The 17,938-nt window shown below is 45.5% G+C and overlaps 1 protein-coding gene across 19 annotated transcripts in view; it reads right to left on the bottom strand.

Moving 5' to 3' along the window:
- Nucleotides 1-17,938, bottom strand: part of ADGRL3 (adhesion G protein-coupled receptor L3) — a 907,827-nt gene that overhangs the window by 181,258 nt on the left and 708,631 nt on the right. For all 19 annotated transcript variants that reach the window (XM_048503336.1, XM_048503340.1, XM_048503323.1 and 16 more), the window contains 2 exons: nucleotides 6,808-7,017; nucleotides 3,029-3,249 (listed from right to left, as the gene is read on the bottom strand). In XM_048503336.1, the coding sequence (XP_048359293.1) occupies nucleotides 3,029-3,249; nucleotides 6,808-7,017 (431 nt within the window). The remainder of the gene's footprint in view (nucleotides 1-3,028; nucleotides 3,250-6,807; nucleotides 7,018-17,938) is intronic.

Here is a 17,938-nt window from a genome sequence, read left to right as displayed (position 1 = left end):
AAAATTAGCATGTCAAGAAAGGACCTCCCCTGAAATGCTGGCTTTCTATATGTGGGGAAATCCTGTTTGTGAAAGGAAGAGGAACAGAGAGAGATTTCAGTCATGTGAGTCCCACCTATGGTCTCAAGTGGCGCAATCCAGACGCAGTCGATTGCCTCTGTGAGAATCAGGCCTTTTTCTAAACTCAGGAGGACCCAAATGCCTTTTGAGGGGTTGTTTTTCTTGTTGTGTCTCGTCGCATTGTGTTTCCATGGCTGGCATTCTCATTTGGCTGCTATTTTCATGCCACTTGCACGCTTGCTATTATTCTACCAGTGTAATGATAACATTGAAAAAATGCTTTAATTTTTGGCGGGGGAAATGAAATGGTGCCACGAAACAGATAACGGCGTGAAAATAAAGAGAGGGGGGTTCCGTTTGCATCAAAGGAAAGGAAACAAGGTGAAAAAGCAGGGATGAGGCATTTGATAGACTCCATCACCTGCATTTCATTACCAGGGCGAGAGGGTTTTATAGGCAGGTGCATTCTTCTTCTTGAAGAAATTCTAGAGGTAAACCCAGCTGCCCAAACATATCACGCCATTGCCAGTGGACCCTTGCAGTTCTAAAACACACCAATACAGCAAAACACCACTGATGATATGAACAGCAACAAATTCTCTGGGAAGAAGAAGAAGAAGAAGAAGAAGAAGAAGAAGAAGAAGAAGAAGAAGAAGAAGAAGAAGAAGAAGAGGAAGAAGAAGAAGAAGATGAAGAGGAGGAGGAGGAGGAGGAGGAGGAGGAGGAGGAGGAGGAAAAGTTTGGATTTATATCCCCCCTTTCTCTCCTGTAGGAGACTCAAAGGGGCTTACAATCTCCTTGCCCTTCCCCCTTCACAACAAACACCCTGTGAGGTGGATGGGGCTGAGAGAGCTCCGAGAAGCTGTGACTAGCCCAAGGGCAGCCAGCTGGCGTGTGTGGGACTGCACAGGCTAATCTGAATTCCCCAGATAAGCCTCCGCAGCTCAGGCGGCAGAGCTGGGAATCAAACCCGGTTCCTCCAGATTAGATACACGAGCTCTTAACCTCCTACCCCACTGCTGCTCCAGTGGACCTTTGCTTTTATATATGACAGAAGCAGTGAGAAAACCACATGTGCAAAAATGGAAAACTTCACGATGCCGACAATTGAAGATGGTCGGTGAGACTCACTTTGCTACTTAAAGAAAATCATTAAATTAAATGTTTGGATAACTGGAAACCCCTGATAGATGATTTGGATAAAACAGAAACAAATACATTGATCAGCGGTTTTGGCAGTTAGTGGATTGTCAAAATAAGAACTGATATCAAAACATGTGATGTTTATCCGTAGTAACTTTAAAGATTCAATTTCATTCATGTTGTTAAAGAGCAGCAATATGTTTTAGCATTAATGCTCACGGCAGATGACGTTGGGAGTCCTTGCGGCAAATGCCCTTTGCAATTTTTCTTTGTTGTTAAGTGTTTTAAGTACTAATAAAAACTTTGAATTGATATCAACAGCAACAAACTAAAAGCACCTTCTCCTACGTCTCCATCTTTTTGTGATCCTTACTATATAATGTCAGCAGTTATGTAGCCCTTTCATATAAAGTTGTAGACACCAGCAATGCTATATCCTCTTCTTGGAACAACACAAGACCATTTTATGGACCTGTTTTTTACGATCTCATCATGCTTATTTTATTTTGGTCTTTCAAAACCATGCCTTGACCTCCTCCCACACGGGAACAGATATATGGCCTGATAGTTGTTTTTAAGGGGTGAACGTCTCTCCTCTTTCCTCAAATGTCTCTCTCTCACTGGCTGATTCTGAATAGGCCAAATATAATGGGTTCAGGTCCTCTTTTAAAGCATTATGGGGGAGAAGTTCCCACGGAGCTCACCTTCCCAAATACTTCTAACCCATAATATTTGCTTGAAACCAGATTAAATGAAAGTTGTTAAATCAGTGACTTTTTTTTCTTCAACCCAGGGTGCGGGCACTCCCTGCTTGACTGTGCAAACTACGGAAAGCAGGAAGCGTTCTAGTCCCACCCCTTTCCATCCACCATTATGGTGAAATCCCCAGGAGGCCACCATTAGGGTGGATTCCCTAATAGGCAGCTGCCATGTTGTGCTGTTAAGTGGGTGGGTGGGATTCTCGAGTGGGGGGCTCTCAGGTGGGGGTGGACAGATTCTCAGGTGGAGTGGATTCTCATCTGTGCAGCTCACAGGGAAACATTACATTTCCATGTGACCCATGCCACCTCCTGCCGCCAGGATTCCAGCGATCCCGGTTGGCCCCTGTGCTCGCTGTGCAAAAGGAACCACAGGCAACACGGGTTCATTTAACCCATTAGTGTTGCCTGTGCAGAATCAGCCACTGTTGCAGTGCCGTAGTGGTTAAGAGCAGGTGCACTCTGATCTGGAGGAACCGGGTTTGATTCCCAGCTCTGCCGCCTGAGCTGTGGAGGCTTATCTGGGGAATTCAGATTAGCCTGTGCACTCCCACACATGCCAGCTGGTGACCTTGGGCTAGTCACAGCTTTTCGGAGCTCTCTCAGCCCCACCTACCTCACAGGGTGTTTGTTGTGAGGGGCGAAGGGCAAGGAGATTGTAAGCCCCTTTGAGGCTCCTTGCAGGAGAGAAAGGGGGGATATAAATCCAAACTCTTCTTCTTGTTGTTCTTCTTCCTACCCCCAAAATCAAGGCCACCAAACATGGGGGGGGAGGGGACGGACCAGAGCAGTTGTTGCCCCGGCCACCATTTTCCCCTGAAAATGCTGCAGCTCAGTGGTAGAGTATCTGCTTATCTTAATCTGTTCAGATCAATGTTTTCTTGATCAATACATCTGACAGCCACTACAGACCCCTCAGACAAAAATTTTTTCACACCATCCTGATCCCCAACAAAATCACACAACTTGATTCTAACCCCCATGAAAAGGACTCCCATAACATGTTTGAATGCAGTGTCCTTCTTGGCTTCCCTCAAAGCACACCATGGGCGCCAAACAAAACTCACACTTTATCTGTGCCGTAACTTCTGTAGTCTACCGCTGCCGAAATGGCCACAATCAGAGCAGGCATCCCGTAGCCAACCAAGTAGAAGTATTTTCTCCGCGAATGTTCGCTCTCAAAGACCTCCACCAACATGATGTAGAGCTGGACTCCCTCCAAAAACATCCACGTGAAAGCAGCGAGGAAGAAGAAGTGTAAGAGGGCGGCAAACACCGCACAGGCGATCTAGGAGAATAACAACAACAACATTGTAGCAAACAATGAATTAGTTGGTTGTGGTGGGTTTTCCAGGCTGTGTGGCCGTGGTCTGGTGGATCTTGTTCTTAACGTTTCGCCTGCATCTGTGGCTGGCATCTTCAGAGGTGTATCACAGAGAGAAGTCTGTTACGCACTGTGTCTGTTACACACTAACAGACTTCTCTCTGTGATACACCTCTGAAGATGCCAGCCACAGATGCAGGCGAAACGTTAGAAACAAGATCCACCAGACCACAGCCACACAGCCTGGAAAACCCACCACAACCAGTTGAATCTGGCCGTGAACGCCTTCGACAATACAATGAATTAGTTCACCCCTGAATGTGGCATCAATACAGTATGCATTGGCGACTAAAAGAAAGAAAATTCTTTGAAATGGATTATTTGGAAAGGGCTGAAAATAACACAGCTAATATCTTAATAGCTAGAGGTCTTTTCCACACAAATCACTTTAAATGTTTGGAAAACATTTTCAATCCTTTACCACAATGTATGTTCACACTCACCCTTTCGAAATGATTGATGGCCACCATTACATATTTCCCCCCCTTTTTTGGTGGTAGTTGTTGAATCGATGCTTCAATGCTTCACGGCTTCTTGCTGCGATTCTCGTATAGAGAATGCTTCATACATTATTCCCCCCCAAATTAGAAAAACCCACAGAAATGGTGAAAATAAACAGGTGAGGGGAAACAGGAGTGAGCTCAGAAAGTGGGGCTGAGGAGGAAGCTCAGGGATGGCAGAGAGGTGTGGAGAACGTCGTGAACAGATTGCACAGGCAACTGGAGACGTTTTAAAACCGTTTCAACCAAAGAATTGTTTTAAAAGGAGATTCTTTGAAAACACTGCGAGGCAGGAAATAAAATGTTTTCGGGACTTAAGGGGGAAAACAACCCAGAACTCCATGGAGGAAACATTTTATTTCCTGCCTCAAAACGTTTTAAAAGGTTTGTGTGGAAAGGGCCTAATTTCAATCTACAGAACAGGCTCTTTTGGAATCTTCTGGGCAGTCCCACCTGAAAGAATGTATCAGAAAGCTGGAAAAGGTACAGGTAATGGCAAACAAAAATGACCAACTAGACCCTAAAAACCTTGCTGGTCTCTTAGGTGCTACAGGATTCAAACTGGACTGTTCTACTGTAGGCCAACATGGCTACCCTCCAAAACTGAAATGACCAGAGTTGAAGCCCATATGAGAAAAACTGCTAGTGTTTAATTTGTGGCGGGGTGGGGTGGGGAGGGAAGGGATGAATTGAAGACCCACTAGATATTTACAGAGAGAAATAATTTTTTTTAAAGAAGTAGGTCCATCTATGGCACAGAAGTCTATCGGCAGCTATTAGTAGTGAAACGAAACCTTCATGATCAGAGACAGTATGCCTTTGATTACTAGTTGCTAGGCATATGTGAAAAATAATAAGAGGGGTTGCCATCATGGAGTCACCCTGAAGACATCAAGATGGCCTCTGTTGGAAAAAGAGGCTACATGGATCTTCACTATGATCCCCATGATTGGGCCTGTGCACAGTGGCAGCTACAGAAGTAAGAAAAACCCTTGTGGAACAGACTGGGAGTCCATCTAGACCATAGGTGTCAAACTCGCGCCCCTCCAGATGTTATGGACTACAGTTACCATCATCCCCTGTTGGCAGGGGATGATGGGAACTGTACTCCATAACATCTGGAGGGGCGCGAGTTTGACACCTGTGATCTAGACCAAGGGTCCCCAACAGATGTGGGAGCCACCATACTCATTGACACCGTTCCAGGTGCCCAGTGTTTTTTTAGAAAATGGGGTAGAGGGAGACACTTGCACCGATCAGCGCTTCTGGCTGTTCAGATTTCTTAAAAGTTGCTTTGGCAGCAGCTGCCATCACAGCACAAGGATCCTCACTGCATGGCCGAAGGTAAGATGTCCATTTTAAAACGTGTCCTGTTAAATAGAGCTTCTGTCTGAAACATTGAAGGTCACTACTAGAGTTATGCACGACCTCACTGCCTCACATTTTGTGCTTGCCCTGCCTCCTATGGGAGCCATTTTGAGGTTAGGGTTTGGCAGCCGTGTTGTGATGGCGCCCATTACCCTTGGCTAGAATTCCAAATGGTTTAAAAGGCTGAGGATGGCCTGCAACGTTCCCTGTAAGCTGCATGTGTGCAGACACCATATTGGTGCCTTGTAGATAAGGAGCTGCCCAGTAGAGGGAACTCTTCAATGAACTTAGAAGGGTGTAACCACTTCTGTTTTTTTATAAGTAGGCAGGGATCCACAGTTTCATTAGGGGTGGGTGTTTGAAAAAAAAAACTTTAAAAATTCCTTGTCAGTATTTTGCGGGGGCAGAGGTGGGGTGGGGAGGTTTCACCTGTGAAAGGCAGAAATAAATGGGAGCTGGAAAATTGGATGCCAAAACATGTTGAATTTTTGGGCACGTTTCTGGCCCTTTAAGCCCTCTGCCCTAAAGAAAAGAGAAGAAATCCCCCTCCCCCCTTTCACTAACCTGAATTCTGGCCAGGCGCAGCACTGAAACGCATGGAGAGTCCACAGCTCAGTTCAATGAATTTCTGGGCTGCTGCATAGCACTGGGGAATACTTAGAGCCGTGGTGGCGAACCTTTGGCACTCCAGATGTTATGGACTACAATTCCCTTCAGGGCTGATGGGAATTGCAGTCCATAACATCTGGAGTGCCAAAGGTTCGCCACCACTGGCTTAGAGGGACCATTAATTGCCTGGGATGGTGGCTAGCCAGATGCCTCTTGGAAGCCAACAAGCTGGAATAGCCCAACTGGTATTCAGAAGCAAGCATTGAAATGCACGGAGAAGATACTCTAAAGCTGCAGTATCTAAACTTAGCTATTGTGGATAATACTCCTGACACAGTTATCTTCCAGTAAACCGGGAGATGTTTTATTGCTGGACCAGTGCAAAGAATAAAGACCGTCTCTTAGATGGGGAATTTGCAGAACTGTATCTAGCAGCTAAAAGAACTTGCTCTCCCACACAATTTTTAATTCCATTTGAGCAGGGGCGCGTGGCCCACTACTTACATTTTCTAACTAACCCCTGCTCAAGGAGAGCCTTCCCAATTGCTAGATTCAATGTTATGCCATCTGCCTTACCACATGGCAGGTTTAATAACCTGGAAAAATCTGAACGGTTGTGCAGCTGTAACTCTAAGGTAGTCGAAACGCTGGCTCACCAGCTATTACATTGCACTAACTTTGCTAAAATTAGATCCAAATATGTCAATCTACCCCCTCTCTTCCAATCTGAGTCAACAGATTCGATTCGATTATTTCTCTTGTTGAACAATTTCTGATTCTGTTTTTTTGTGAAGAGGTTGCCAGCTGTGTTACGGAAATAATTCAGAGCCAGTAATGATAGGTATCTATCTGAGGTTATCCCTTTTGCCTTTTAAAATTTTTTTATGTTTGTTGTGTTTTGCTGCTGTTGTTCTATGTATGCCAATAAAGGCTTTGCTTTGCTTGCACAGAATCAAGGCTCACTATTTCAGGACAGGGTAGTTACCGGCTGGTCGGTCCGGTTGATCCCAATGAGGAAGAGAAGCTCTGCCACAAACAGGCTAATGCACAAGTTTTTATGGATGGTATTCCGGTCACTTTGAAGCCCACGGAAGAAGCAGAAGGTGAAGATGCAGATCAGGAGGCAGGCGAGGGACAGGAGGATGCCGACCCAGGTGATCACGTCCAGGAGTAGGCCATGGACCGCGTCCCCGTGCTGCGGACACAACGGAAAGGGCAGCCAGTCACCACCAGTGCTGAGTCAGCCCGTCTGAGACCCTCGGGCAACGTCTGCTTTTCATATGCCAATCTCCCGCCCAAGGGAGTAAGAAGATAACGAACAGAGAGTTGCAACAATGCAAAAAAAAAAAAAAAGTATGCACGCTGGCTTTCCTGGCTTGGCGTCTGTCTGGTTTGCAAGTTCAGCAGAAAGCAAAGTGCATCAGCAGCGCCTGATTTCTGATCTCTTTTACCAGAAGAGAACAACTACGAGTATTTTCCGTACAGGTCGGTGGCATCCGTAACCAGGCATCGATCAGCAATTGTGCAAAGAACGTCACTGCGAGAACAGCTACTGCACTTCCCAAGGCCACGTGCAGGCAAATATTTTAAGAAGTACACCCAGAGGTGGGATCCAACCAGTTCTCACCACTTCTCTAGAAGTGGTTACTAATTTTTTTTTCTGAGTGCCGAGAAGGGGTTACTAAAGCAACCTCCCTGCCCAATAGGGACTGGAGGTGCGTGTGTGCGGCGGCGCCACTGTTTGAATCCCACCACCATCGGAACCTGTTCTTAAAATTTTTGGATCCCTCCACTGAGTACACCCCATGCTGTTTTAGCAGAAATATGCCCCTGATTGACATCAACAAAATCGACAAATCCCACAGAAACAGAAATTAACTCCCACCTCCATCAAGATTATAACACGGTAATTAAAAAAAAAAAACTCCTTTAAAGGAACTTTCGGAAAGTCCTGGAGACACACTTTAAATGCTGAACTATCCATTTGGGTAAATACGAATAACATCTTTAAAACTGAGATTGGACAGCAGGATACAGGAGAGGAGGCATATAAATAAAAAAAATTAAAATACATTGGGTTTTTTTTGTTTTTCCATGTGGACTATCGCAAGGCGACTATTTAATTTCTCTTTCTTCCGGCTTTTTCTTAGTTTTTCAGGTTGACTCTTGGCGCACATTAAAATGCAAGATCCTACCTGTGATTTCGGGAGCTAAAGTTTTTACACAAGGAGATTTGGGTTTTGTTTGTCTTGCGAAAGGACACCATATAACATGCAGGCAGTGTCAAACTGTTTCACGTCGCCTTAAATAATATATTCCCTCAGAAAATCAATGTATGGAGTCTGGATGAATTGTTTGCTTTACAGAGTGCTTTTTTGTTGGAATAATATCTCCTCACTTTTAAGGGTATCAGATTCTTTCTTTTGGCCGTAGATATTGTTCTGTATAATCTGCACTGGAGTGGAGTGAAAATGTTGGGAGTTGTATTAGGGAGGCCCCGGTTCAAATTCCCACTGGTGCCATGGGATTTGTTGGACCAATCACTCTCTCAGGCAAACCCAAATCTCGCAGGGTTGTTGTGGCAACAAAATGGGGGCAAGGAGAAAGATGAACGTTGTTTTGGGGCGTTTCTCCACTTACCTTTGCTGCCCTTTGCTGTGCGCCACTCTCAGTGCGCGTCATCTCTGGCGCGTGCCTGGGCGTCCCCACAACCCTGCGCTTTGCACTCTGCGCAGGGTCATCATAAGGCGCCGTTTTGAGGAGCGCCAGGGATGCCGCGTGCCAAGGGGGCGCGAGAGCGGCAGCATCGGGGCGGCTGCGATGTCGCCGCCCCTATAGTGGGGAGTGCCGGGGGACCCCGCGCTACTTGAGGAGAGTAGCGCAGGGCTTAAGGCAAGTGGGGAAAGGCCCAAGGATCCCCACTGGGGAGAAAGGAGGGTAACCAAATGAAATAAAGAATGAACTAATTTCACTTAAAATCACACCGCTCACTCGATTATGTAGCTTTATGCCTATGTTAGTGTCTTCCTGCATTAGTAGCATCTATTAAGCAGGCTCTGGCTCACAAAAGCTTGTCTCACAGCTTGTTAGTTGTCAAGGTGACAAAAACGCAAAACTTGTTAGATGTCAAGGCGACAAGAAACTGCCCCTCTAGAACCGATATATGGCTACTCGTTCTTGATCATGTGTACTGCTGGCAATTTAAAGACGTTACAGAACCGGCGTAGTGCAAACGTACGTGAAGGAAAACTTCTTGATTCTGTGCGGCTGAAACATACAAGCATACTTTTGACGCAAATGACCTTGCAGCACATTTCTGGATCTGGGAAAGTCAGCCCGAGTTTGCCATTTGATGTGACCAGAACTGCAAATTCCCAAACTGCACTTCGCTTTGGAAGAAACTTCAGCAGTAGCTGTTGTGAAAAATCCTAAAGTGCCTCCATCTGGTAGCAATGTGGATTTTTCTACCCGGAAGCAAGTGTTGGGAGCCCGGCTTTAAGCTACTCAATCTGTTCGGCTTATCAAAAAAGCATCGATGCCCTCTGGCATTTTACAGATGAGAACAGGTACATTTGAGCATGGTTCTCAGCCATGTTTCTTTAAAAGAAACAAATGGCCTTCCCAGAGCGAAACACATTCAGACGTTTGAAAAAGTAGCAGCGGGAACGGCATCTACTTCAGAGAGAATACATATGTCTGTTTCGCAGACAATACTTTCCTCAAAGCTAAGCAGTTTAATCGCCCAGCTTGCTCATGATTCACCGCCCCGCTTCCCTTTCCCATATTCTCTGGTAATACCCGCGCACCTCATTTCAATTCCTTTGCTAAAAGATGCAAAGGAAAATTTCTCCTGCCCACAGATCTCCCAATTCCCTGATCTCACTTTCAGAAGGGCACTGGCAAATTTGCTGAACCAACGTGCATATCTGATTTGATTTGCAAAATTTGTTCAGTTCCAGATGAGTGTGCAGGGCCAGTTCTTTGGCCAAGACACTCAAACAGCTGCTTTTTGGGTGGGGGGTGGGGGGAATCACAGTGCTCATTCCCAGGTGTCAGCAGCATTGGAGGGGACCAGCATACCATCCTGTATCTCGGCTGCTGCAGTTTGTTGGATCTGAGCCACGAACACTGCTGAGGCTTGCCCTGAGTGGCCGCGGTTTGGGCCCTGGAAGGGACGGGTGTGCCTTGAGACAAAACACCTTGAGCCCACCCTGCGTACATGCATAGAGCTACACTTTAACTTCCTACACCCTTTTCCTTCAGAGGTTACCAAGGTGCCCCAGTGTTTGTGTGTGCATGTTAGGCCCCACCAAGTTGCAGCTGACACGGCGACCTCAGTAAGGGGCTTACAAGTGAGATGAGAAGCAGAGGAGGTTTGGAGTTGCCTTTCTCTGCAGAGTCTTCCTTGGAGGTCTCCTTTCCAAGCACTGGCCCTGGTTAGCTCCAGAGATCTGACGAGGGTCGAATCCCCACTACCGTCTTAGCCAGGTTTCAGAACACAAACTAACCAGGTTTGAGGGACGACCTCCCTGGTCAAATCCCCACTACTGTCTTAGCCAGGTTTCAGAACACAAACGACCTCAAACCTGGTTAGTTTGTGTTCTGAAACCTGGCTAAGATGGTAGTGGGGATTCGACCGGGGAGGTCGTCCCTCAAACCTGGTTAGTTTGTGTTCTGAAACCTGGCTAAGACGGTGGTGGGGATTCGACCGAGATTGGGCTAGGCCAGGGGTGTCCAACTCTGGCGCTTCAGATGTTCATGGACTACAATTCCCATCAGCCCCTGCTGGCATGGCCAATTGGCAGGGTTGATGGGAATTGTAGTCCATGAACATCTGAAGCCCCAGAGTTGGACACCCCTGGGCTAGGCCATGCCCCCTCCCCCCCACTGCTTAAAAGCATGGATTAAATAACAAAGCAAAAGGGAGGATGAAAGGAAGTACGGAAGGAAGGGAAGGAGGGAGGGAAGGAGGGAGCTCTGACGCCTTGACAGCAGTTGTTTTTGCTCGGTGTTTTAATCAAAGAAAAGAGACACTGATGCATATCAATAACTTATAAGGGGATGGTGAGAGTCAGTAAGCAGAAAACTGTAGCATGCTGCCAAAATGTCAATGCCAATATTAATTTTAAGTATTGTCCGAGTGGAATTGGAGGGGCAGAGTGAAGCTAAGAAAAAACAACGGAACGAAAGGGAGGAGATTAATTCGTTCCTCCCTTTGAGCTGATGGTATTATTTAAATAGCTTAGTGCAAAATTTTCTAGTTCTCTTCAGGTCAAACAATCTTTCATTTTCATTCAAACACTGAGTACAATTATAAAAAAAGAAATGTTAGAGATGGAACTAAAACGAGCTCCACTCCAGGGAACCCGAGTGGATCTTTCTGCCTCTTGGCAAACGGGAAAAATAAAAGGAATCACATTTCTGCAATGAACAAAAAAAGAATGGTTATTTCATTCAGGAAAACCTATGAATTTAACAAAATACCTCTTAGTGTGCAAAGCGTTTTACATAAAATGGGCCGAGACTATCTAAGGGAACAGAGCAGGATTTTTCTTTTCAACAACGAATACTCTCATTTTTATTGGTAAAGCATAGAAATCAGAATGAAGATCCGCCATTTAACAGTGCACTTTATTAGACCTAATGAATCAGTAAACCCTGGGAAGAAATTCCTGGTGGAATAACAGTCATGGTTAATATAAAAACCTGTTGATGCATTAGTAGCACACAGGATAAAACTGCTCCTGGATTACAACACTCCAGACTGCAGGAGGAGGATTCTCTTGCTGAAATTTCCTATATAATAATCATTCCAGGAAAAAGAGTCTAAGGTAGTGATGGTCAACCTTTTGGACTCGGCGTGTCAAAAATTAAGAAAATTACTAACTTAACTCTAGTTGCATACCGTGTTTCCATGAAAATAAAGACAGGGTCTTATATTAATTTTTGATGCAAAAGATGCATTCGGCCTTATTTTCAGGGGATGTCTTATTTTTTGCGACCCGGGGGCGGGGGTGTTCCGGGGCAGGCAAAAGCGTGACGAGGGTGCAGGGCAGGGGCTGTGCCGAGGAATCTAACTAGGGCTTATTTTTGGAGTAGGGCTTATATTTCAAGCATCCTCCAAAAATACCGAAAAATCATGCGAGGGCTTATTTTCGGGGTAGGTCTTATTTTTGGGGAAACACGGTATCACCCCCACCCCAAACCAAATAGAACCAATTCTTTACATATTCATTTATTTTTAAAAATACAGTCCAATCATGTGTGCTGTTGCGTATTATATATAGAAATACCAAATAATTACAAAAACGACTCAAGCGAAAACAGGGAGAACAGTTGTTGTTGGATGCTGGCAAACAATGGTGTGTCGCCCAACGCGTCATGGAGTGTCATCTTTGACAGGAGTGTCACGGGTTCGCCATCACAGCTCTAGAGTGCCTTTCTTTTTGTCATGCTTATTTTCTACAGGCAGTATTTTGGGGTGTGTATTCAAATTGGTGACTCCGTCAACTTGTAGTCCAAAATGTCACAGTCTAGGAACAATTTTTTTCACGCGATCCGCTAATTGCATCCATTAGTTCATCACCAAATGGCTTTTCTGGCAAAACTCTGCAGATGTCTGCAACAGATATCCAAGGAAGGAAGGAGAGTACAGCTTCCCTGAGACACACAAGGCACAATTAAGAACATAAGAAAGAGCCTGCTGGATCAGACCAGAGTCCATCTAGTCCAGCACTCTGCTACTCGCAGTGGCCCACCAGGTGCCTTTGGGAGCTCACATGCAGGATGTGAAAGCAAGGGCCTTCTGCTGCTGCTGCTCCCGAGCACCTGGTCTGCTGAGGCATTTGCAATCTCAGATCAAGGAGGATCAAGATTGGTAGCCATAGATTGACTTCTCCTCCATAAATCTGTCCAAGCCCCCTTTAAAGCTATCCAGGTTAGTGGCCATCACCATCTCCTGTGGCAACATATTCCAAACACCAATCCCACGTTGCGTGAAGAAATGTTTCCTTTTATTAGTCCTAATTCTTCCCCCCAGCATTTTCAATGTATGCCTCCTGGTTCTAGTATTGTGAGAAAGAGAGAAAAATTTCTCTCTGTCAACATTTTCTACCCCATGCATAATTGTATAGACTTCAATCATATCCCCCCTCAGATGTCTCCTCTCCAAACTGAAGACTCCCAAATGCTGCAGCCTCTTCTCATAAGGAAGGTGCTCCACTCCCTCAATCATCCTTGTTGCCCTTCTCTGCAATTTTTCTATCTCTTAGAAGTGTTATACTCTTGTAAGCAAATCAGCTTAAGTAGAATTGGAAGGGAGTCACTCTGAACTGTTCATCTGTGACACCCCCCCCCCCGTTCCTACGAGGCGAAGGGGCTCTACGTTATGAGAACCATCTGGGCTACATTTTTTATAAAGAGCTGGGTACAATCATCCAGAAATTTGAATGCAGAAGCCACAAATTCCATACAATAAACATGTGACTTACAATTTGTGAACTTGCGAACCTTATTTTTCAATAATTACTAAAAATCTAATTCAGACCAAACTGATTGCATCATTGGTCGATTCCACATAGTATAATTGTACCGGGTTACATTTGGTATTTAAAAATCCGGGTGCTTTCCCCCATGGGCTTCCTTGCCTGGCTCTTGGAAGAGCTGTCAAAGGGCAGAAAACTTGTTCGGGGAACGTGTCGGAAAGGGCAAGCTGCAACTCAGCAGAAATGAAACTGACATGATGTAAGGCGGGGAGATCAGGCAGTGAGGTGGGAAAAATAAATCGGTTTTGTTCCGGAGGCGGTCGCACAGAAGTGATTCGATGCAGGATTTTGGAGAAAGATCGACATTTTAGCGTTTTTTGAAAAACCCAGGATGAGGGAAATATCGCAAGACAAACCCGCTTTAGGATCGGGGACTGTGCAAACTTCTTGGCCAAACCAGGATATTTCCCATACTCAACCTGGAATATTTGGACCGTGCAGAATCGACCCAAAAGGAGTCACAAAACTTGTTCCCTTCCTTTTTCCATAACAGATGCCTTGTGAAGTAGGTGGGGATGAGACAGTTCTGAGAGGACTGTGACTAGCCCAAGGTCACCCAGAACGCTTCATGTGGAGGAGCAGGGAAACACATCCAGCTCACCAGATAAGAGCCCGCCACTCATGTGGAGGAGTGAGGAATCAAACTCGGTTCTCCAGATTAGCATCCACCTGCTCTTAACCACTATACCACGCTGGCTCTTAAGACATTTGGTGATGGGGGAAAAGTCTAACAGTCATTATCTCTACAGCATTTCTTTTCCAAGACAAAGGTTGCCTCTCTAGGCAGAAAATAAGCTGACTTTCACCACAGCCTACGACAGTTGTCCAGATTAGAGTCTCCTGCTCTGAACCACTATGCCATGCTGAGGGTGAGAGCTTGTTCTCTTCTGCTCCAAAGGGCAAGTTTAGAGCTGGTTGACCTCATGCTCCTCTCACTGACACCCATGCCTTCAAGGTTATGTTTCTTCATCAGTTTCCCTACACGATCAAACAATCTACAGATCCACTAAGAAAATTCAACAAACGTTACGTTCAGCAAAGAGGAATCCTCTAACTTCTGCAGGAGTCTACCGCATACCGTGCAGATGTGGACAAGTCTACTTAGGGACCACCAAATGCAGTGTCCAGACACAAATCAAAGAACATGGAAGGCTACACCTCAAAGGTGTAGCCCCCATCTCCTATTAGCTCCCTTTGGAAACAATGGGGATGGGGCACCCCCTTTGGGAGTCCCTAACTTTGGACCCCCTGAACCAAATCTCACCAAACCTGGGTGGTATCATCAGGAGAGTCTCCCAAAAAATCCCTGAAATTTTTGTGCCGCTAGCCTTAAAAATGTGCCCCCTGCAGGCCAAAACCCAAAAAATACTTAAAAATACAAAAAACCCACAAACCGGGGGGGGGGAGCTTTGGCCATGTAATGGGGGGTCATTTAAAGCAGGGGAACCCCCACCGCCCTGGTCTAAAGGATTTCTTTTCCCAACTTTTGGATTCTATGCCTTACAGCAGTGGGAACCTCTAGTTCTTTATTTTGCCTTCGAATCAATTGCTGCCTTCTTCAGTTTGCATATGTGGGATGATGACCAAAACTCTCCATCAGAATTCTCACCAGCTTGCATGTTTCATAAAGCATAAAAAGACACACAGACTTCTTGTGTACATAGGCAATAGCCTACTTTATCGGATGCACACTGTGAACTGCAAGGGAACTGACTCTTTATGACTTGAGAGACACCCTGGGAGATAAGCAGAGATAACAAGGAAGGAGCAAAAATGGTGCTAACAAATCACACCGGAGTGTTGAAGATATAATGAACACAATTTCCAACCAAATGGGGGAAGTAATTACTTTTTTCTGAAGAGGAAACTCTCACTAGTGCAATGCAAACCTATTACTTCCTAGGTCTTGCGTGCAATGCTTTTGTTAATGTTTCCCATAATGGCACTGACCTTTTATTACAATATCACACGGCTGAATCTCATTTGCTCGCTCTGCGCTGCACAATTCATTCCCCATTCCGCTATGCACTCATTCTACAGCTGAAAGGCTAATTAGACATGGTGGCAGAAGACCTCCGGGTCAAAAAATGGATGGCCTGTACAGGTCTAAAGTGGGGCTGGGGGTCAGTTTACAAAGGGGGGGGGTTTAGAAGGGTGCGCAAACTGACCTCCAGTCCCAGGTGCAAAAGAAGCAGGATTGAGAGAGATGTGGATGGATGGAAGTGGTCTCCAAAACAAAAATGGGGAGAAGCGGAGTCATCACCCCTCTCTGGGATTGTAGAACTATCAGGCCTAGTCAGTGGTGGGATCCAACAATTTTAGTAACAGGTTTCCCTGGTGGTGGGATTCAAACTGTGGCGTAGCGCCAATGGGGCTGGGCAGGGCACGACGGGGGCGTGACCGGGCATTCTGGGGGCAGGGCATTGCTGGGTGGGGCTGTGGCAAGGACGCAACTGCTGTGCCGTTCCTTGGGTGGGAAACGAATGCACACAGGTGCAGGCTGCCATGCACCTCCTGCTACACTGCTTCAAGTTCTGCGCGCTACTGCTGAGAAGAGGGGCGTAACTAAGGCAAAAATCACGTGGCAAAATCACCAATTAGTAACCCCCTCTCGGTACACACAAATAATTAGTAACCTACTCTCGGGAACCTGTGAGAACCTGCTGGATCCCACCTCTAGGCCTAGCTCAGAGCTGAGGCCATTACCCCAAAGTCTGGATTTTTACCTTGATGGTAGCTATTTTTTTTTTGGGGGGGGGGAGCAGGATGTAAATATTTAAATAGTGAAAAATCAGTGTGCCTCTGCAGTGTGCCTCTACAAGTACCTCTGCAGGGACTCTGTGACCCAGCTGTGAGGCCTGGGCCATCTTGGCTGAAGAACCAAACATTTTAACTCTCAGCAGCTTCACTGTAGTAGTGATCGAATTCAGGTAAGGCACACAAAAGCTGTCAAAGTTACATTGCAAATAAAATGGAGGCAAGGTTTACAGCGAGATCAAAAGAAAAGGAAAGAAAAGAGGATCGTTGGATGAAGAGAGATCAGAGAGACTTTATGCAGCATTCGATTGTGTTTTCAATTGATGACGCTTCAACAAAGAGGTGGAACGTTACAATCCTGAGCGAACACACAGGACAACACAACCAGGGCGCACAATGCACATTATTAAAAGGAGCCGTTTCCCTGTGGCGGGAAGAACTCTTTCCGCTACAGCCTCTCCGCAGCCATTATAGTTCTCAGCGTACAACAAAATAGTACAAGGGCCCATTCATTAATGGAGTGGTATTCAGCAACAAAGGGAAAGGGGGGGCGCGCGCAAATCACCATTTCATCAAAGCCATTTGGTGTCATGGAGAGAGCCGAGAAAGCTCTGTTTCCACAGAGATTTTTTAAAAGTTGGGTCTTTAACAAAGAAATCATAAAACAGCTATTATTGCATTTTCTGGAGGTACTACTTCAGCTTTGTGGATTGAATCTACTTTTACAATTAAGATCTCTTTTTTAAAAAAACCTCCTGCAAATCTGGACACACACACACACACCGGCACAAAAGACCTGCCGTGTTTCAACCCGAAAAGGGTCTTTCTCAGAGGTCAGTAAACAACACACCGACAAATATCTTACATAAATTCATTTCATTAATGGATAACTTGACTTACTTAAGTGTTATACACTAGAAGTGCTTCTATTGAGTATAGATTTGGGATTTAATGTGACTCGTTTTTAATTTTAGTTATTTGGCCCTGTGCAATGAAAAAATATATTTTTTTTAAAAAAAATTTCTTTTCTTTCAGCCTTTTGGTTCTTAGATAGCATCATAACTTTATACCTTTCCTTCCTGCTCCTCCTCATATTAGCAGCTTCTATGGCCATGGTGGCGAACCTTTGGGACTCCAGATGTTATGGACTACAATTCCCATCAGCGTTTTGGTTCTTAGATAGCATCATAACTTCATACCTTTCCTTCCTGCTCTTCCTCATATTAGCAGCTTCTATGGTCTTAGTGGCGAGCCTTTGGGACTCCAGATGTTATGAACTACAATTCCCATCAGCCTTTTGGTTCTTAGATAGCATCATAACTTCATACCTTTCCTTCCTGCTCTTCCTCATATTAGCAGCTTCTATGGCTGTGGTGGCGAACCTTTGGGACTCCAGATGTTATGGACTACAGTTCCCATCAGCCCCAATTGGCCATGCTGGCAGGGGCTGATGGGAATTGTAGTCAATAACATCTGGAGTGCCAAAGGTTTGCCACCACTGTTCTATGGCCATGCACCTTCTGGCCAGCTAGCTTGTTTGCATGGTAGCCTACCCTGCCTCCACCTGTCAGCTCTGTGATGATGAAGTGTGGTGTCTCCCAAAGCACAGGAAAGGGTTAAGCAGACGTGTGTCCATACTCTACCCAAGTCTGCAGCCTCCCCATGGATGTTTGCATTTTAAAAAAAAGCAACTCCCAAGACAAAGTATCATGCTAGTGGGTGTCCTTTTGTTCAAGACATCATTAACTTTACAGCTGGACTTGAATAGCTGCACAATTAAGCCATCAGCACGGACAGCTGCAAGCCTCTGCTGAA

Source organism: Sphaerodactylus townsendi, linkage group LG07 (assembly GCF_021028975.2).
Source record: "Sphaerodactylus townsendi isolate TG3544 linkage group LG07, MPM_Stown_v2.3, whole genome shotgun sequence".
NCBI classification, from domain to species: Eukaryota; Metazoa; Chordata; class Lepidosauria; order Squamata; family Sphaerodactylidae; genus Sphaerodactylus; species Sphaerodactylus townsendi.
The sequence above is the reverse complement of the archived record's forward strand: the minus strand, read 5'-3'. Positions and strand labels throughout refer to the sequence as shown.